Source organism: Symsagittifera roscoffensis, chromosome 2 (assembly GCF_963678635.1).
Source record: "Symsagittifera roscoffensis chromosome 2, txSymRosc1.1, whole genome shotgun sequence".
In the NCBI taxonomy this organism is placed as follows: Eukaryota; Metazoa; Xenacoelomorpha; order Acoela; family Convolutidae; genus Symsagittifera; species Symsagittifera roscoffensis.
Genome location: NC_087063.1, coordinates 38,544,783 through 38,567,114, shown reverse-complemented (window position 1 = coordinate 38,567,114; position 22,332 = coordinate 38,544,783). Strand labels below are relative to the sequence as shown.

The 22,332-nt window shown below is 34.5% G+C and overlaps 1 protein-coding gene across 1 annotated transcript in view; it reads right to left on the bottom strand.

Annotated features, from left to right (window-relative positions):
* The window catches only part of LOC134838851 (uncharacterized), a 224,900-nt gene that overhangs the window by 14,481 nt on the left and 188,087 nt on the right, over nt 1-22,332 (bottom strand). The window contains exons 6-13 of the mRNA XM_063854138.1: nt 21,451-21,617; nt 15,111-16,458; nt 14,903-15,020; nt 14,745-14,806; nt 9,853-9,986; nt 8,483-9,022; nt 8,343-8,411; nt 6,874-7,078 (exon numbers count right to left, since the gene is read on the bottom strand). Of these exons, the coding sequence (XP_063710208.1) occupies nt 6,874-7,078; nt 8,343-8,411; nt 8,483-9,022; nt 9,853-9,986; nt 14,745-14,806; nt 14,903-15,020; nt 15,111-16,458; nt 21,451-21,617 (2,643 nt within the window). The remainder of the gene's footprint in view (nt 1-6,873; nt 7,079-8,342; nt 8,412-8,482; nt 9,023-9,852; nt 9,987-14,744; nt 14,807-14,902; nt 15,021-15,110; nt 16,459-21,450; nt 21,618-22,332) is intronic.

The following is a 22,332-nucleotide window of genomic DNA, read 5'->3' as shown; positions in this document are numbered from 1 at the left end:
TAATATCTGAATTCGAATTTTTCAAATATTTTATTGAAGAGATTGTGATTTTGAAAAATTTATGAATAGGTTTGAATTCAAAATCTGACATATAAAATTTTTGTTTGTTTTGTTCTTTATCATATTGGTGAACTTGTTTGATTGAAAAATTATATATGTTTCCTGATAGTGGTTTCAGGTGTTTTCTTTGTTGGTTATATATTGGATAAAATTTTGAAAAGAATGGTGGTTGTTTGTTTAATCTTTGAAAAAATGTTAGGGATGTTTCTTTTGTTTTTGTATATTTATCTTTGATTAATATTTTACTATTTAGGATGTTAATTGTTGGTATATACTTCGAAATAAATGGTATTCCAATGATATTATATTTAATATCAGTGATATGGAATATTTGTTTAAATGGCTTGTTTAGAATTTTACTTTGCTCCATTGTTCTGGTAGGGAGGAGAAATAATTGGATTTTTCCGTAGTTTATCAATGTTGATCCTTGTGCTGTTGCTAGTTTGCTGGAGGTTTCAAGAGGTGTTAGCTTTGGGTGTAAGGATTTTATTTCATTCCATGTGGGGATGTTTATTATGTTTGATTCTGCTCCTGAATCAATTAAAAAATCTATTTCAAGGTCTGGTGGTTGAAATTCTTTATTTCTTGGGCTTTCTAAGAGAAATGGTATTGTCCAAATTTTTTCTTTGGGTTGTTCTTTTTGTATATTTTGGTAGATGTGGTTTGTATTCAAGCATTTTGTTTTGACATTTCGATTGGGTTGTTCTGTAGTATTTTTTGCATTTGTTTCTTGCGTTGTTGGTGTGGAATTTATGGGTGTAGTGTAATAATTTTGAAGAAATTCTGATTGATTTTCATATATATGTGATGGAAAGGGTTGTTCATATATGACAGATTCATAGTCATTTTCGACTTTTATCATATTGATAGCAAGAGTGTTTTCAGTATCACTTTCTGAATCTGATGATGTACAGTTTATTTGATTGAGTTGTAACGTATCAGTTACTGTGTCATCAATACCTGGAGGGTCTGATGTTGTTTCTGGATTAGATTGTACTTGATTAATATGTCTTTGATGTTTAGGTGTACTACTTCTGTGGCGATTATTAGAATTATTATAGTTATTATTATTCCGGTGTGGTGATTGGGAATAATTTCTATAACGATTATTATAACTTGGGTGTCGATTTTGTGAATTATTTCGCGATCTGTTTTGGTAATTATTGTTTGGTCTGTTATAGTTCGATCTATTATATGAGTTATTCCTTGATCGATTGTTCGGGTAATTCTGGTTTCGGTTGTTTGAATAACTTCTATTTCTATTATAGGAGTAGTTTCTATTCCTATTGTATGATGAATTTCGTGATTGGTTGTTTGGATAGTAGTTATTTCTTGATTGGGAATTAGATCTAGAAACAAATCGTTGTGTATTTGAATTTGATCTGGAGTAGTTATTTCGACTATTTGGTCTATTGTAGTGATTTTGTGATGAATTATTCGTGTTTCTTCGTTCTGGTGATCTTCCTCTATAACTTGAGTTATATGGGGATTGATTTCTTGTATAACTTGTATTGTTCGGAAGTGGTTTTCCTGAACTGTTGTTGCTGTATACATTTTTGTTTGGTAGATTTTGATCTTTTTTCATATATTGATAGAATGATTTATTTGGTTCTTTGTATTTTTGAGGTTTATTTTGACTATCTTGCTGTTTTTGTCTACATTCGGAAATACTATGTCCGTATCGGCGGCAATAATTACACCATTTTTTGAAAGATGGTTTGCCTTTAAAGTTCGGGTTCTTTTCGTAAATATTGAGTATTTCAGTGATTTTTTCAACGAGGTCTGTTTCTGATTCCTGTATATTATTAATATTAGTGGGAGTCGTTTCAATTTTGTTAACGTATTGTAATTTCAGATTTTCCGTTTCTTCTAGTTTCATCGTGATTTCTGCTTGTTCTAATTTGTCTACTAGTTTTCGAAAATCTAAATCGGGTTCTCGAATTGAAGAAGGATGGGATGCTCTCTTTTTTATTGCTATTTTCCTTAATTGTGGTGTTAAGGTCATCATTAAGATTTCTGTCATCTTTGTGTTTTTATAGTCATGTGTATTTAGTGAGTATGCTTTTCGAACTAGTGTTTCGATTCGTACTGCTATTTGCTTGATGGTTTCGTTTGGTAATCTGCGAATTTCATTACATAAAACTCTTTGTTGTTGTTTGTTTCTTTCGGAGTCAAACATTTTTGAAAATTCTTGTGTAAATCTTTTCCAGTTTGATTTTATTTCTAGAGGTAGTACTGAAAACCATTTTTGGGCTGCGCCATCTAAGGTTGTTTGTATTAACGCTGTGCGTCGATGTATCCAATTTTGATGTAGTGGCGTATTAATTGGTTCAGGTCCAATATTTAAAATCAGGTTTGCTGTTACTGCATTTAAATAATCTTCTACAGAATATTCAGGGTCTGTTCCTGTGAAAACCATTAAAGGTTTGTTTGATGTTATTGATGATCCACCCATAAGGTATGGATTCATTGTCATTTGTAATGATTCTGCTGCATTTGGCATTTGAGAAAAATTTGAAAGTTGGTTTCTTGTTATTTCATGTTGTTGGAGATAATATGGGAGTGGTATTTCATTTTGCATTTGTGATGCTTGATACGAGTGTGCAGTCATTGGATTTTGTTGTTGAATTGGTTGAAAAGATTGTGTATTAATTAGATTTTGTTGTTGAATTGGTTGTTGATTTTGTGCATCTATTGGTTGTGGAGAAAAATTTCTATGATTTGTACGTGTTCTCTGTATTCCTTGTCTACGATATTCTTGAGTATTTGGTGCAAATATATCTGGTTGTAAGAAATCGTCATCTGAGGATAAATAATCCATTTGATAAGATGTTTGTTTTTTATTTTTATTCTGTTGAAAAAATGGGTAATTTTCACTGCGATCCTGTGGAGGATTTGTTTGGAAATTTATTGAATTAGGTTGGGTCATTGGGTTATCCCAATTTCGAGATTTTGTATATTGATTAAAATTCCTTTGTGGTTGATAATTTGTTTTTGACGGATGTGTATAATTATAATTATGGTCTGCAAAGTTGTTTTTAGTGAATGTTTTGCGTGTTTTTGATGGTATTGTCATGGGTCTGTATGTTTGGTAATCCATATGGGAATATTTTGGAGCAACCGAAGGTTTAACGGTTGATTGTAAGGTTACCTGTGTTTGTGAAGGATTTGTATTTCTTGGTGTTGTTAAATTTGGGCGTATTGGTGAAATACTTTGTTGTGTAGTTGTTGTGTGTACAATTTCTTCATTTATGAAGTGTGATGGTGTCTGGATATCTTGTTGAGTAAGATTCCTAGTTCCATTGAGGTTTTCGTTGTGTATGACTGTAGAGTTTAAACTATTATTTTGTGTATCGGGTAAAAATGTATTATAGTTTAATGGTGTTGCATCAATTGTTAATGGTATTACTCTTACGTAATCTCTTATGTAAGATATTGTACCTATTGCTTGACTTGAGATTGATTGTGGAAAGCTTATAAATGCGGGATGAGACCATTCGGGGTCCCAAACATAATCTGATTGTTCTGTGATAGCGGTATCATCGTTCGAATTTTGGGGTCTAAAATTTTTTCTTGCTTGTGCAATTAAATCAATATTGTGTGTGAAATAATCTATTATGAACCATGCCAAAATTTTTTGTAAATCGTGTTTGGTATGTTGTGAAACGTCGTCTTTCGTGAAATTTTCTTTAATGATGTTTAAATAACTAGAGAGTAGTGTGATTTCATGTCGTACTCTTAAATGTTTAGATGTTTCTGTCGGTGAGACATTTGTTAATGGGATTTCGTTTTCTAATATCGAAATATAACTATATATTATTGCGAAAACTTCATTGGTGAAAATGGAGTTTGCTCTTTGTGAGTTTTGGTATTGGATGCTTTTTATATATTCTGAAAAAACTTTTGAAAATTCTAAATCAAGATCGTCTGTTTGTATAGTATATGTTCTATTATTATGGTTTGGTGAGGTGAATTCTATAGAGTAGATTCCATACTGTTGTGTTATGTTGCATATATCTTTTAAGTAGTGATCTATGATTTGTCTTTTGATTTTTACATCGGGGAACTCTGTTTTACATGGACTGATTCCGGGTTCAAATAAATTTACGAGTAAATTTTGACAAAATATGTGTTGTCCTCTATCAGTATCTGCGTCTACTATAAAAGGAAAGATTTCATCATCATCTGGAGTTTCGTCACCTGGAGTGTGCGTTGAGCTCATTTTTTCGTTCGATGACTGTTAATATGTAATTATTAATGTGTCGAATTGGTTGATTCCAATTGTATAGATGTACTGGTTTGTGTTTGTACTGCTTTTTTATTCTTCTTTTTCCTCTTTGTGATGAATTTGAAGTTGTTTCTGAGTCAGAAAAATATAATTGATCGTGAAGTGGGTAAGTTTTATCTATTGATTCTTTTAGTTTGTAAAGTTCGTCTAAACTGTTGGTTTCTGATTCTGAAAATGCGTTTCGGTTTTTTGAAAATCTTTTTCGTGTTATTTGTCTTTGTTTAGTTATTATTTTTCTTTTTAGTGTTTGTCGTTTTGTTCGAATGTATCCAACTGTTTGTGTATGAGGTGTGATTACAAGGTCGTATTTTTTGTTATCTATTTCACAATTGTGTAAAATGATTGTTTGTTTATTTCCTAGGTTTTTAAATGACATAAGGTTTAGGATGACGGATGCAAAAGGTTGTTAAATGATTTCTATTTTCCTAAACTGTTAGTTCTTACGATTTTTTGGTTAGCTTAACCTGGGTCTATTTGTTCAGGGTTGGAGAGAAAAGTATATCGATTCCGAAGAATGATTTTTACTTTCTCGTGACTAGTATAAGTTAAGGTGTTAACTTACTTAATCTTACTTAGGGGTAGTGATTGTGTTCAAGGGTTGGAGAATAGTAAATCGATCCACAAGGTTCAGGTATAATTAGAACGCGAGTAGTTCGTTAGATACTATTTTAAACTTACTAAGTCTAAGATTTATCCTGGGTCTGGTAAGAGGGGGGGGTCAAGTGAAGGATGAATAACCGAAGTTCTTCACTGTTTATCCTAATTTGAATGATTAGTTTTGTTTAAAAATTTCTATTAGTCTTGGGTCTTTAGAAAGGGTTGGGTAGTGAATCGACGTTTGAGGTCGTTAGACACTAATTAAGTGGGTGGGGGAGAACAAAGTTGTTCTGTTTGATCCAAGGATAAGCCTTGATGATCAAATTTAAAATTTAATTAAGTAGAAAATGATTTAAGATCCAAGGATAAGCCTTGATGATCTGGTTTTAAAATTAAGTGAATTTAAGTTTTAATAAAGTTTTAAATGTGTGTAAAGGAAAGATTTAGTGTTTTGATGATATTAGTGAGTTGATGATTGCTGTTATGTTTTAGATGATGAAGCTGGAACAACAGGATGATTTATGATTACTAACCATTTATTGTCATGCTACTAATTTTTATTTTTATTTTCCAATAAATATTTTTCAAACATGTTTTGTATATTACTGCAGAGTTTTAGGAAAACGATCTTAGATCTTTTTATCAATCGTTATTGTATAATATTAATTTTGTTTAGCGCCTTAAATGATTTTGAAGAGTAACTTCAAGGTTTTATGTTTGCAAATGGAAATCTAAATTCATTGCAAGTAGTATTCGAAATATAAAAGTTTGTTCTGGCTTTTGCCGAACTATCATATAACTATACGGCAAGTTTCTACTTTGTCGTATGTCGTCTTTGGTTCGAGGTCTTCTTCCAATTCCGGGTAGTTCTATTATGGTTCGGAATATTGGCTCTGATCTATTGAGTCGGAGAGACATTTCAATTAAATTATTGTCGTATAACATTTTGTAAATGTTTTTGTCTAATTTCTAATCTATTTTTGGTTAATTCTAATCTAGTAAGGTCTTGTTCGAGACTTATGGTCGCACCAGATGAGTTAGAACCGAAGTGTAACTCATAGAGTAATTTCGGATAGGGTACACCGTCTGCTCGTCACGCTATCTTATTTTCGGCCGGATAGATTCGTGCAACTTCTTAGTCTAATACCGATCCTAATCTTACTCTTATACTATCTAGTCTCAGGTTGTTTAACTAGTCTCTGCTAGGCTCAATAGATCTAGGGTATACTGGTTTATTGCGGCTGCTGAAGTGCTCGGGAGAGTCCAACTAATTTCTAAGTTAAATTCAAATCTCTCTGGTGCTGAAATTACAAGTAACTTCAGCACTTACAAATAAGTGGGTTGTTAGTTAGATGGATCATGATTGGTTAATATTAAATACTTTACATTGGTAAAACATTTAATTTATCCAATCATAAAATATAGTTTAGATCAGGTTCCACAAATTTGGAGAGATCAATTTTTGAGAATTTCCTGAAAAAAATCATAACGACCTATATCAGTGTCTTCACGTCATTAATTGACATTTAAACAAATCAAATGAACGAAAATCAGGATGCTTCTTTTTCATTGATAACACTAAAAAAATCTCGTTTTTCGGGAATTTTTTTGGAGTTTTCGGAGAAAAAGAAGCACCCTGACATTCATTGGTGACAAACCTTGTCACGCACTGGTAACGAGGTTAACGGCATGGTATAACAGTAGTTATATCCGGATTCATTGCATTTTTAACTCATTTCATCGGTATATTCAATGCATCGCACACCTCTAATGCCAATGAGTCAAGTTCAGGTAATTCAAATCAGATAATTTTGATAGTTTTACCTGCTTTTATCAACATAGATTCCTTAGTTTAATTATTTGAGAAGAAAAATTATCGAGGGCGCTCAATAATCAACAAGACTACACGTGATAAAAAAAAAACTAACGGGAATGAATTTTCGGATAGTATGTATCCATTCTGAGGCGTCCCTTTCATTGCGTGCCGCAAAGCAGTAAGTCAGAATGGGCGCCGCTTTGACTCTAGCAGCAAGGATCCTCGAAAAACCAATAGCACTTTTAGATGTTGTCAGAAGAAAGGTGTTCAACTTCTCGCTGTCTTTGTACAATTTACAGGCGAGGCAATCCGACAGGCTAAAAATTGAAGCTAGTTCGTCGATTGAAAATTACCTCAATCTGGAATTTGATTTAAATATTCATAACTGCTAGCATGTATTAATTTTACTATAAGATTTTTTTCTAAGTTTTTCAATTCAATTATAGCCAACATACAGCTAGCAAAGAAAAAATTCTTTCAAGCTCTTTGAATTTCAAGAACAATTTTTAATTGACACTTTTTATGATAAAGTTAAACCTATGTGAGAAAACTAGATTAATATGTGAAATTTTTATTCCGCAGGGAAATCTGGAAAGTTAAATTCAGGTTCGAAGCCAGAAGTAGATCACGTTTTTCGTGACCTTTTGCCGTTCGATATTAGAAGTTGCCTTCATTTTACAGAGGCAAAGCTGCGCTTCGCAAACACTAGCAAGAACACGAAAAAAGGAGCTTTATAAAGTGAAATAAAAGATAGAAAGAAACCTCTAATTAAAAAAACTTTGCTGCGTATGGGCTTGAACCTGTGACCTCGCAAATTGGAGTCTCACGCCCTATCCTCTAGGCCACGAACGCTTATCAAGCGCCAAACACTAGTCAAAAATAAAGCAGCTACATACGCTAACAAATTGCCAAGCTATGCAGCAAAAGTGGCACCAAATACAGATAGACCCAATTTTGCAAATAATAGTTTGCAATATAACAAAGTGGAGGCATCCACACTAATTTTGCATGGAATAAACTGGAAAGCATAAAGCCATTTTATGTATAAATTATGCATATCAAAAACTTTCGAGATACATTGAGTTAGAAAATTTCTGAAATCGAGTCTTTATTATTGTTGTTGCAAGAACAAACTTCGAAAAAAAAACATAATCAATACCTTTTATAAAAGCCTTCACTACGTTCATTGACTGTTAATTAATGATGAAAATAAGTTTGAAGTAATGCAATTAATAAGTTTGAATTATGATTGAGGCATTTTAAGTTAAACTAACTCGGTTGGAAAAAAACTGGACGAATCGGCATCTTTTATTCTGCTAAGAACGCCGAAAAGATATTGTCGACTTGTGCCTTTCTTTAAGCACATGAATTTGAGTTGAACTTGAAAAAATCAAATTTAAGTGAGAACAACTATTGACTTTTCCCGGAAAAAATATTCACGACGACCTACATAAGCGTCTTCATTGACACCTGAAAACAAAATCAAAACAATTATAAAACATGCGCACTCAAAAAGTATCATATTCCAGATTTTCCACTGAATAATTATAACCGTTTTAGATTGTATCAAAATTTTCTCACGAGAGCATGAATTCTGGCTGCGAGACTTTTCCTCCGTTAGAGTATTCGGCCTTGTAAAGATTACCATTTCTGAAAAAGAAATAACAGCGCTCATTACGCATAAAATTCAATTTTATAATTTCGCATATCTCATAAAATACTTGATGGTGAACTGGTAGTCTTTCCAGAAGACGTTGTTTTTACTGGGCAAGAGACCACTCCGCTTGCTGATGATGCCCCCCATTGCACTGACGGCGGAGGCCTCCTCCTTCAGAAAGAGAATACCGTCAATGGCCACAGCACTCGGGCGACTCAAGCGGGCAGAGGTGTCGTCTGATATGCAGGAGACGGATGAAGTAACGGTTTCCGAGCGCCCTTCTCCCCCAGTGGAATGGGAAGACCGCTGAGACTCTGAGAGACTGTAGAAGCCTAGTTTGCTGGCTTCGCTCTCATCCTCTTCATTAGTTTCCAGAGGCGGACTTTCTCCCATGAAAACCAGAGAGAACAGCTTCACCTCTTCTTTGGTTGTTTTCTGCTCATAGTTGAAAGTGAAAGCCATAAAGTTCTTCAGCTGGGCCAGTTCAATGATCGGCTCGCCTCCAAAATGAAAAGAAGTTGGCTGCCGTGAACTTTCAGCGCTTCTGATATCACGTGTCTCAGCAAACTGAGTGATAGCTTGGCTCAACTTGTCAGCTATTATCCTAAATTGTCCAAGAAAGTGAGATAATCGGCAAACGCTGAACAAACATTCAAACGACCGGATTCATTCATTTGTAATAGCGCCAACATAAGATTGGGAACTCGTAGACTGACATTTGACACCAGTCCGTCAGTCTAAGCAGTTTCCAAGCATTGGAAACAAATTTGGAAGCCCTCTTACTACAAAATACATTTCAGGTAGAGGCTTAAAATAATCAATAGAAGCAACAGTTCTCAGAGCAATAGAAGCAAGAAGCAGCTATATTTCAAAGGGTGATAAAACGATATCTCACTCGGCTGCATGGGGCTGTTCCAAATGGCGCCTGGTTTGGCGTAGGAAAAAGTGCACACAAACCTTGTTACTTTTACTTTGATAAGCTCCAAGCGGGTTCCGACTTTCGATGAAAGAGACGCAATAATAATGCGGGGCGATTTTTTTCTGAAGACCAGTTTTGACTCTTTCACCTGCCACTTTTGAACAGAATTATTATATCAACTGAATTGACGTTCTGAGCTCAAATTTAAAGCGATGTTTCACCTGTGAACATTTTTTGGGACAATTAACGCGTGCTTTTTGTGCTATGAACACGCAACCTTCGACAATTAAATCCCGCTCAGAAATCGTTCAAAACTGAATTGAGGCAGGCTCACCTGTCTTCATTATAGGTCACTACAAGCTAAAAGCATCACTTTGTACTTAGCGCGCGAGTGTGCGGTTGGGGGGCGGGGTGGTTTAAATTAAAGTTTTATAGACGTTAAGAAGGGGCAGTCGGAACATTCAGAGTTTAATCCTGACACAAACAGCCTTGTATCAATATGAGTTTGTACTCACTGAGTTAACTGTGGGTCGCCTGTTTCAAACCAGAACTCAGCATTTCTCTTGCTCTCATTTGCATTGAGTCGAGTCCAGTCCACCTCATGTGATCGACGAGAGAATATTTTAAGACCTTGGTCAAATGGATATGTCTGAAATAATTGCCAAACGATAAAAATGAGACAAAAAAGCTCACTAAAGATGTTGTAAGCGGAAGCAACAATTTTATTAAACATATCGAACAGAGTTTGAAAAGAGTCGTTGAACGCAAGCATACAGAAACAAAATTCTGACTTACTTTTGAAAGAAAAAAAAACTAACTAAAAGCCCTCTTGAATTTCAATAACAATTAATGATTGATAAGTTTTTGATAAAATCAACCCAAACTGAAAAAACTGGATCAATGGTTTAATTTGTTTATTCTGTTGGGAAATCTGAAAATTAAATTCTACTTTCGACACTAGAAGTCTTTCATGTTCTCTCGCGCCATTTCCGCATTAAAATCTCAAAAATCTCCGACTAGTTTTGGCTAATGTTGTATCAGATTAGTCAGCTTAGTTTGTGTCGTTTAAGGAAAGAAAAAAATTCAGGTAAGTTGTATTGTAAAAAGTTCATGAAAAAATTGTTTTCATAAACAAATTGAAACTGGCGTTTTTTAAAGTTTGAAAATGAAAAAAGTTTGAAACTGGCGTTTTGTGTTTGGCTCAAACTTCACAGTTTACATAAAAGTTATTTTCGGCTCAGACATTACCGTCTCAATTTCAATTCGCAAAATTACCATGCTACTAAGTTTTTAAATGAAATAACAGGTAACCAGAAAGGCAGTGTTAAAAATTCTGCTAAAAAGTAGTATTTCTGATCCAAATGTTATCGACTGCTTTCAAGGAACACTTCGCTTCAATCGGATCAAAACTTGCTAGCAAAATGGAAGGGGCCGATGCTATCGTTCAAACTACAAGTGTTGGTCAATGAATGCACCTTTTCAATTGCTTATTCACTGAGACCTTAAATGCCATAAATAGTCTCAAACCAAATTATTCTTGCGGCATTGATGAAATAAGTAATATGTTACTGATTAAGAGCTGTTTTGACCTTGCTCCAAATGTAACATATCTAATCAACCTATCGCTTAGCGAGGTATATTTCCTAAGGCGCTTAAATATGCTAAAACTTTGCCAGTATATAAATCTGATAGTAAGTAAGATCTTAACAACTATCGTCCCATAGATCTTTTGAGTAGCTGTGACAAAATAATTGAAAAAATCATGCACTCTAGGTTGTACAAATACCTTGAGAAATTCAAAATCAATTATGAGCATCAATTTGCTTTTCGGAAAAAATTTGCATTTATCGATGCCTTAGCGACTAACGACAATGAATGGGTAAAGACAAAATATCAAAAGCAGTTTCTTTGTTTTGAGAAAAGCATTTGATACTCTTGATATCAAAATTCTGTTGAATAAACTGAAAAATTAAGGTGTCCGAGGTAACTGTTTTTCTTGGTTTAATAGATATTTATCAAAGATTTCAAAAAGTTCATGCCAACAGCTGCTCGTCGGATTGGTTACGGGCATTCCGCATGGTTCTGGCTAAGGTCCTCTTCTATTTTTAGTTAAAATAAGAGATATGCATCACGCTGCATCGAGTTCACGCGTTTTTCTGTTTGCGGATGATACGAATGTAGCATGCGAGAGCGCAGGTTTTGAATTCTTCCAGCATGATCTAACAAAAATTTCGGCGTGGATGAAATCAAATAAATTAACCATTAATTCAGACAAAACAACATTAATCAGTTTTGAAAAAGCAGAAATGCTTCTAAATTTCATAATTGTATTGATGATATTGTTTATAGTCCCATGCCTTCGTGTAAGTACTTAGGCGTAATACTTGTTTATAAGGTTACATTTATTCATCCTATCCAAAAATTAAAAACGAAATTAGGGACGCATCGCGGTGTTGTTTCAAAAAAGGGGCATTATGTTCCGAGATTATTTTTACAAAAACACTATAACGCTAACACAAAGCCCATAAAACAATATGTCTTGCTTGTGTACGGTGGTACTAGTTTTTCAATTTTGAATCAAGTTCTAATTTATCAGCGGAAAATAATCCGAATATTCTTTAAAAGAATATTCGACACTATAACCAAAAGTTTCTATGATAATAAAATTTTACCTGTTAATGAGCTTTATGTTTATGATTACTGAAGTTTTGTCAGAGATCTTTAAATAGAAAAAACCCGAATGAATTCATTTAAAACATTCGCTGATAAAACAAGGAATTCGGGTATATTAACCAATAATCCTCCTTTTTGTAAAAATAAAGCTAAGTTGTACTCCTTAACTAATAGGGGTTGAAGGTTGCTTAAAATGCTTAATATGGTTAACGGAAATAAGCTTCTGCCTATTAACATAGGCAAAATGACAGAAAATGATGAAATTCTTTTTGTTTTCAAATTTAGAGAACATTACATCCTAGGTAATAATGAGTTATAAATAGCGTATTTAGTCGATCTGATTTTCCATTTCAAAAATTGTTGCTTGGTCTTGATGATACCAGAGACCCATCTGAGGCTCTGAATCTACCCCAAAAATATGATCTTTCAGAAATTGCTGGTTTTTCGAGAAAACGCCCTTTTTGTAAGAATATGAAAATTTCTAAATACTTACAAAAATACTTGCTGCTTAAATGACTATCTTTATTTACACATTAACGTTCTATGTCTCAGTCAGAAAATACTGGGTAGACAATATGTGGGCATCTAATTTGCCCTTAGTCTATCCTCTTCAGATAATACGTACGTTTACCAAAATTTAATTGCTAAATTTGTTTGATTTTTTTGGTAATGTATTTGTATGTCTGAAGAATTAAATCCGTTCTTTCTTTATCTTTCTATAATACGCTTGCCCTATATCACAACGCTCCAATTCGCCTCGGAGTTGAAAAACGACATGGTACCAATGAGTTTGAACTCCGAAGCATAACAAATAGAGCAAAATCAAGTAAGCTGATAATAGCCATGCAGATAACCATTTATCTTCGGGAAAAAATCTTTTTAGTTTTTCGCTGTTGAGAGTGAAAAAATCAGAAATTAGAAAAAAGAGCAATTATGAAACTCTCAGTTTCAGGCCGATACTCGCTGTACAATTGATGCCTTGTATCATACTCATAAGAAGAGTGGTGGTGAAATGGTTACGACTCCGCCTCTCAATCGAAAGGTCGGTTGTTCGAGGTACACCATGATCCCTGCTCGTTGCTTCCAGGTGAGGCAACATTACCGAGCTCAGAAAAATAATCAAAAAATTGTGTGCAGTTCTGAAGCTGATGCACAACAGCGGTTCTGTCTGACGACAGATACAACCGCCATCGTATATTTTTTGAGGAGTACTGGGGTTTACCCATCCCCGTCAGCACAAAAAACAACAAGAACAACAGCGCTTCTCTGTGATGTGCCGAACAGCTCGTATGCTGGTCCTTTTCATCGTGGATAAAATATCTTACTTTGAGTAAAAAACATATCGTCTTGATGTATTATAGTACTCATTAGCGGAATTGAAACTTACATGAACCGTTGAAAAAGATACCAGAAAGCGGATGCAGAGTCCTTACGTAATCTAGCAGGTTGTACTAATTTACACAGAGGCGAAGTTGCACTTCGCATACACAAGCAAAAATATGACCGATAACGCTACTGGGAAAAATTAAATGAGTAAAACTTTGAGTCTACATAATTTCTTAAGTGAAGCACGCCAATTATGAGTCTACATAATTGCTAATTGACGCAAGCCAATTATGAAGCATTAGCAATACCAGTCAACTTGAAAAAAAGGAAATTTACCAACTAACATGCCTCAATTTATAGAGCGGACGCATTTTAACTAGTATACGAAAAAGTTCATTAAAAACATCCGACCCTGCCCAGGTTCAAACCCTCTTTTTTTGTTGCTGGTCTCCTTCTCTACCTCTACGCTACAGAACCATGACACCTTGAAGCTACAGTGCTATTTGTAATATAATAGTTTGTGTTGATATCCTTAGCATTGGCTGTACTTAATAGATGGATCAAAATGAACACATTTTGTCGCAACAATTGCATCGCAACAAGATTTACGACTTAGACTGGAAAAACAGATAGTTCATACTATAACACAAGCTAATTGATAGCTAACCTTGAATGTTCACAACGATGGATGAAGTCCTTCAGTAATGCTAAAACTACTTACTGCCTGCGTACCAATTAGCCTTATGAAATGGCGCAGTTAGCATAACAGAACAGAACCCTACTATACATACATACGGCCTTCCTGGTCGAACGCAACGCATGGACCACCTTTGGATTGGACGAAATGCCAATCGATTGTGCAAATGACAATACTCGAAAAAGACGCGATAAATCTATCAGAATTATAACGCGAGAAACAACTTACCCTCCACAACCGGTATACGTATACAAATGAAAAACTAACTAAAACAATTCCGAAGAGACGGGACAGAGACGACAGAAACCAAGAGAAACAATTACGATGGCAAAACGAAAAACTGAAAAAGGACCAACAGACATTATATTCTAATTATCTGTACGAGCTCAAACCGCTATTTGATAGCAAACGCTATTTCGCAGAGGAAAAATAAGTTTACAAACTACAAATGATAACTTTTTCAAACCATTTAAAGTAACCGCACACTTCGATTAAAACACTTCGTAAGTTTGGATGATGACACGAAACTTGGTGAAAATATTGTCACATCTTCTCTCCGCGATGCAAAAGGATGGTGACAAAATAAACCACTTCGCGTCGTTTAAATCTTAATGAACACCAAAACTTCATGAAAGTTGACAGAAAAAAAATCGTCTCCTCACAGTTTAATAATATCTTTCATAATTGTGAACAAACTAAATTTACACTCACAGTTATTAGCAATATTTCATCTAGCGGAAAGAAATAATGAAGACAGTGATTTTTCTCCTCGTCTAAAACAGATACAATTGCATATCATATCATCCGAGAAACCATTGTCTCTCGAAACTGACAATAACAAAAAAATCGAAACGTTTGAAAATACTTACCAAATTTAAGAAGGTACACAGCCCGGTTAGTGATAAGTAAATCGATGACTCTGGCATGATAGGAGTTTTTAGTCCAGGAACTGGGCAATTCCATATGGCGATAGAAACCTCTGAAGAGCTAAGGAAAAGAGAAAAAATAGCCGTTATATTGCTTTCTCAGATAAGAATGGCAAGTTTTCAATGAGATAAAACAAATTGACAAACTAACATTAATAGGCTCTTCGCCATTGTCTTGATTAAACTGGTAAATTCTGTAGTCAAAATTGAGACGCTTTCTGTGGTCCATGTGTAAATCGGAGGGGTGAACATTGAGATGGGGGTTCTGCTCCAGGTACAAAGTAGGAGACAGAGCCTGTTCCAGTTTACTCTCTGACGGGGAGGCTGCCATCGAAAACGGAGTGGCAAATAAATTTTCCTTTTTGGGCGCTGTTCCGAGCAGCAGTGCCTCGTCAATTGATTCGTCCACTTCATTCCCATTGAAGTAGCAGGCTTCATTCGGGTTTACTTCGTTAACTTGCGAAAACTCTACATTAGATCCCATCATTGGATGTTCATTGTCATTACTTGATGTAAGCCAACTGGACAGTGACATTTTAGGACGTTTTTCCACTTTGACGAAGCTCATTTCTGCCGTCTGATTGAACTGGTAGTTTTCTTTCTCAGCGCCATTTTCATTTACATCGTCTGAATCAAAGAAGAGGCTACTCACAAACATTTTGCTTATTCCGTCAACTGGCTGTTCCAAGGATCCATTTTGAACAGATATGGTGGCAAAACCGTTTTCGTTTGCTTCATCTTGGAGTTGAATGGACGGGACGCCATCTAGTTTGATTCTTCCTTCAGTTTCTACGCCCATTCGCGATACAGGCCCTTCGCCTGATGATTTGAAACCTGAAGATTTCGTTTTCTCGTCTGCTGATTGCTCCGAAGAGCGCGCAGCCTCTCCGGACTCCTCCGTGCTTGATTCGAGAGGCAGTTCAATTTGTATAACACGCACATTCTCTTCTGAGCCTCTACTCTGATTGGCAGCTTCAAAAGACGATTTCCGCTCCCAATTCTCAGTCAGAGTGCTTCCACGGAAGACATTTTCAGATGTTTTAAGCTCTATGCTTTTCTCTGTCTCTCGGACCTTTCCAGCCGTGGAAGCGCTTATCGAACTTAGAGCAGTTGAGCTTGTTGATAATGGCAAAACTGCAGAACCTGTTCCATCGCTCCTTAGTGTAGAGTTCCTTTCCAGTACCTTCACGACACCTCTCTGGTCTTGTGACACATCCTTCAACTTTCTGGCCATCAGATTCAGTAGATCCCCACTTGCTACAGTCGCATCAGAAAAAAGACCGGAGGCAGCTTCATCTGGTTTCTCATCCTGCTTCACAGACCTCTGCATGCTCACACCTCCTTTGTCACCCTTTTTGGAACTCGCACTACTTGCACTGTAGGCAGTCGTATCAAAACCACTTTTGTCTCTCTTGTATCTCCTTTTGCTCTTTTGACGCTGTTTCGAGTTACCCTCTTTGCCCGCAGAATGAACACTTTCATCGTCATTTGAATACATACTACCAAAAATAATGACAAAAAATCCGGTTGTTGGGCAATTAATACAGGTTCCGACAACATTTAATTTTTACCATAAAATATTGAAGAAAAAAGGATTTTTTTTGCCGTTTTTGGCAATATCAATAGTGACTCTTCACTAAATTCGTCTAACGAAAATTTTTCTCGACTTTGAATCACGACAAAAAGAACTTTAAAAATAATAAGAATTTTTGAGAGTTCGTATAAGTAAGAAAATAAACAGCACAAACTTCCGACCACAGTATTTTTGTATTTGTGTCGTTTTTAACTCGATGTTAGATGGGAAAAACTTAAATTTAATTTATAACTAGCGTGTAACGCACCTCCGGTGCTTCGAATTTTCAACAACTCGAAAAAACTATTCTTTGAGTGTACTCTGACAGCACCCAATTACAGGATTCTTAATTAAAAACTTTGCAAAATTTTTTATTCAAGTTTTTTATACAAATTTTGAAGAACCATACAATTTTGTGAAGTTTTATAGAAGTTATTTGAAAAATTTAAAAGGAACTAAGAAACTTCACATCCGGGAGACTGAAAGCAATTGAGCAGTCGCATATTGGCTCAAGATTTGCAACTCATGAGAGTAACTTCAAATTTTGTAAAATTTTTCATTCGATTTTTTAATTCAAATTTTGAAAAAACCATAAAAACTCGTGACATTTTTTATATTTAAGTATATAATGAATTAAGAAACGTCACATCTGGGAAACTGAAAGCAATTGAGCAGTCGCATTTGGACGCAAGATTTGCAACTCCTGAGAGCACTCTTACAGTACCCAACTACAACGTTGGGAAATTCAAATTTTGAGAAACTTCACCTTAAGTTTTCTACAAGAAGTTTTTTTGAAAGCCAGAAAAAATTTACATCTCGAAAACTACTAAAATTTGAGCAATTTTTTTTATGGCAATATTCCCAACCTTTGAACTATTTTGTAATTTGAATTTTCTGAAAATTTCCGAAAAATCACAAAAGTCGTCGCATCTCTTCAACAAAAATGATTTGGGCATTCTTAATTGGAGGCCGAATTGGCAACCCCTGAGATTACTCTGACAGCTCCCCAACCACACGTTAGGAATTTCAAATTTTCAAACAAAAAATTTAATGTTCATGAAAATTTTTTTGAAAAAATCACAAAAAACGTCATATCTGGAAAACTTCCACATTTTGAGCAGTCCTATTTGGAGGCAAAATTCGCAGTCCTAATTGGAAGCAAAATTCGCAGTCCTATTGGGAGGCAAAATTCGCAACTCCTGAGAGTACCCTGACAGAGCCTCACTACAGAGATGAGAATTTCTGCGACATTTTTTATACTTAAAAAATCCTAAAAAACGTCATATCTCGAAAACTAAAAAAATTTAAACAACCACATTCAGAGGCAAGATTCGCATGCCCCTAAGATTACCCTCACAGATTCCAATAACAGGATTGATATCTTCAAAGTTTTGGAATTTTTAACATTTAAGTTTTTTAGAAAATTTCTGAGAAAATCGTAAAAAACGTCATAACTCGAAAATTTCACGGATTTGAGCAGTCATATTTGGCGGCGAAATTCTTAACTCCTGAGAGTTCCCTGACAAAGCCTCACTACACAGATGAAAATTTCAAGATTTGTGAAATTTTTTATGTCTAAGTTTTCTGAAAAATTTTGAAAAAATCCAAAAAAAACGTCATATCTCGAAAACTACAAGGATTTCAGCAGCCATAATCAAAGGCAAGATTATAAACCCCTGAGAGTACCCTCACAAAATCCATCAACAGGATTGAGATCTTCAACATTTTGGAATTTTTTAAAATCTAAGTTTCTGAAAATTTTTTGAAAAAATCATAAAAAACGTCATATCTCGAAAACTACAAAGATTTGAGAAGTGAGAATTGGAGGCAAGCTTTGCAACCCCTGAGAGTACCCTGACAGTACCCAACTACAGGGTGAGAAATTTTTTAAAATTGAATTTCTAGAAGCTTTTGAAACATCTCGAAAATTGCCTCTCTCGTAAACTAAAAGGATTTGGTTATTCATATATGGAGGCCAGAATCGCAAAACCTGGGAAAACTGTGACAATATCCTACTTTTGGGCTGCTCATTTCAAACTTGGTCAAATAAACACGGAATTTAAACTGGAAAATCGAAAAAAATAAGCCATTGCAATATACAATATAGCTTAAGCGTGAAAAAATTCTTTTGTTAAACATGCAAAAATAATGTGTTGAAAAAGCTTAAAAGGCGAGATAGTGAAGCCCGCATTTAAATACAGTGCTGATTTAAATTATCCGGACAAAACTTGAATTTTCAAACGCGTTTTTCTCAAATTGGATTAACATTAGACAAAAAGTGAAGAGAACAAAAGTTGCTTAGAATTTCACCAGAATTACTATGGTGCCATTTTTTCTCCGAAATTCTCAACAAAAATTTTACCCCAAAAATGGGTCATTCTGGCTTTTTTCAATTAATCAAGAATTACACTGAAACTACTTTGGTAATTGATGAAAAAAATACATCAGAAGAAGCCTCCTACATAGCCCAACAAGGTTTAAGAAGGGTTAAATCTCCAAAAACCAGTATAAGAGAAAAAGTTTATACCTGATAGTCAATAAATGTGATTTTTACTATATAAAACCCAGAATCTCTGTTTAAAAACAAATTTTAAACAACTTGCGCAAATTTTTGGAGATTTAACCCTTCTTAAACTTTGTTGGGCTATGTAGGAGGCTTCTTGCGATAGATTTTTATCATCAATTAACAAAGTAGTTTCAGTGTAATTCTTGATTAATTGAAAAAAGCCAGAATGACCCATTTTTGGGGTAAAATTTTTGTTGAGAATTTCGGAGAAAAAATGGCACCATATTAATTCTGGTGAAATTCTAAGCAACTTTTGTTCTCTTCATTTTTTGTCTAATCTTAACCCAATTTGAGAAAAATGCGTTTGAAAGTTCAAGTTTTGTTCGTTTTGTCCGGATAATTTAAATCAGCACTGTATATAATAAAAAACAGATAGATAAAAGATGAAAATTAAAAAATTAGGCGACGGGTAGACATACAATAAAATTAATTTAAAAAGCAGGTATACAGACAGACTTAATTTGGCCTCGAAAAAAAAATGAAAGATTAATGACCTTGCGAAAAATTAATTGAAAAATTTTCTTAAGCATTGCAATATATGATATAGCTCAAACATGAAAAAATTCTTTCGTTAAACATGCAAAATTGTTATGCTTAAACATGGGAGATAGCTGTCACTCGCATGTAAATATAGTATAGATAATGAATATAGTCGACTACAGTTATTGTAGAAATTTTATTCCGACCATTGAAAATGGAGAAGAACTTTTGTATTCGAGTCTGTTTTAGTTTTTTTTTTGCTTTTTGTTTTCCACGCACAATCAGGTACTACAAAAAATGATCACACTGGGTTGAGTGATATATCATATAAATGCCCTTTTAGTCGTGATTCAATCATTATTCAAATATTTCTGAAAAATTTTCTGGAAAATTTATGTCTTAATTCGAGCGAATAAAGTAAGCGAGCAGAGACTGGCAAGCAGAATTATGCAAAAATTAAGACCTTAAAATTTTTTTTAAATTTTTTTAAAAGTTTCTCTAGTCATTTTTCAACGAAAAATTTTGTCCAATTTGCCTATATTAAAATGATTGTCTGATATGCCTAAATTATGTTTTCACGTCCGATTCTTTTATCACACCAAGCAGAAAAAAAATACGAATTTGGAAAAAGAAACTTTCTAAACCGTAGTTTTCTAAAGAATATGGTCGGAACATTATGCGCTACTTGTTCTTTCTCTTTTTGTTTTCCACGCAAAATCAGGTCCCACAAATAATCTTCGGACTAGGTTAAGTAATACATCATATTTAAGCCCTTTCAGTCTCGATTCCAACGACATTAAAAATGTTCCAAGAAACTCAGCCGAGAAAACCCGGTTTGAAATTTTAGTTTTTCGTCTAAATTCGATCGAAAAAAGGCTAAGAAAACTTTTCCAAATGGAACTATTTTTGAAAACTATATTTGGCACTTTGGCAAAAACAGTTTGTTTTTTCAATTTTTTGTTTGTTATTCTTTTTTGAAGACAACTAATGACGAATATGCCTAATTTACTAAATTTTTACGCTTGTGTATAGTTTTCTTATCAAACCACGCACATAAAACGAAACTAATTTGAAGAACTTGATAATTTGAAGAACTTTTATTGCTAGTTTTTATGAATATGGTCGGAACATTCTGTGCTACTTGCACAGCAACCGGCTATCCTTGTTTGTTTCAGATTTATTTTGTTCGAGAACTTTTGAATTTTAGGAGGCAGAAGAGCGCTAAACAAAACTTCAAAAACAAGTGTTTGTACAATTGAAAGCTAAGTGTATCCTAGTTCAATTGTTAGCCGGCTTTACTCAATTTAAATTCGACAAGAAAAATAAAACTTTTAAAACAGTTTTTCTCGTCCAAAAAACTGGAAGCTTGCATTTTTAATAATAAAATCAAATCGCGACTATTATAATGTGTATCACTCGACCCTATCTGACGATTTTTGTGTGGATCTGAAAAATATATATAACATCCGAATACATTGTTCCTTACCACTGTTTGTTCCGATTAAAAACTAAGACACAATCAAACACAAATTTCTAGTCACTAAAGCACAAATCGAACATACGTAATTGATGGTTAAAAAGAACAGAACATAACGGTCACAATTGGTTATCAAATTCTGCATTTTGAAACTCTCAAAAAGCCGACAGAACTGAAAAATGTCAGTTAACTGAAACTAAAAAACAGACAAAATACGACCCGATTGATTTTCCAAGTAAATATCAACAACCAAAATCGATCCTTTCTTTTCGGTTTTTATCTTATATCTTTGCACATTTTCAACTTTCTGTAGGTTATATTTGAGCATTGTCATCTCAGACATAATATAAAGCAAATTGATGCCGCCTAGAAACAGTTTGCGGGTTTCTACTTACCTGTCGTCAAAACTGTCACCACTGTGTAAACTACTGTTGGACTGTTTAATATCCCTGGTACTCAATAGACTAGGGATGTGCATCCTAACACTTCCAACAATTGATTCACTGAAGTCATCCAATTTTCGATTCTTTGACGACCGCTGCTTCGAACGAGCGTCATTGTCCTATATCAACAAATTTACTCGGCATTCCAACCAAAAAAGAGCGAATATAAAACAACTTTTAGAAATTTACGAACTATCATTTTAGGACATACAGTTGAATATGCTTCAAGCATAGCTGAAAGGCATTTGGATAAATGTTGTCGAGCTCAAGGAACAGAAAAACATTTAACTTTCAGCACAGAGGCAAAGCCGATCTACCATTTATCCACGAGGAAAAGGACCAACACAAGAGCTGTATAGCTCATCACGAAGAACCGCTGTTGTGTCCCTGCTTAAGAACTACATGCATTTTTTTGGCAACGAGCACGGGTCATGGTGGGCCTCGAACATCCGACCTTTCTTGTGATACAAAAATAAACACCAGTTAAGAACAGCGATTGGATAAATTGCGCCTGTAAAAATTCGAATAAATTCAGAAGGTACGATCCATAAATAATTCATACACCATCTCGAACCAAGTCGGTGGTTTTTCCAATTTTGCAATCAGATAAATTAGTGTTTGGATAGGTGTAAGATAAGGCTCTATTCATTGTTTTCTTCTGACTAGGTTGAAAATTCAAAGACCAAAAAACCTACGAAAAAAACGTTTACGAAAAACAAGTTCTTGGAAGTTTGGAACTTAATATTCCACACAAGCGAGGAAAATGCCAAAGAAAGAGCTCTAAACAAGCAAAACAAAGTGAAATAAGGAAAGGAAAAGATTGAAAATACACCT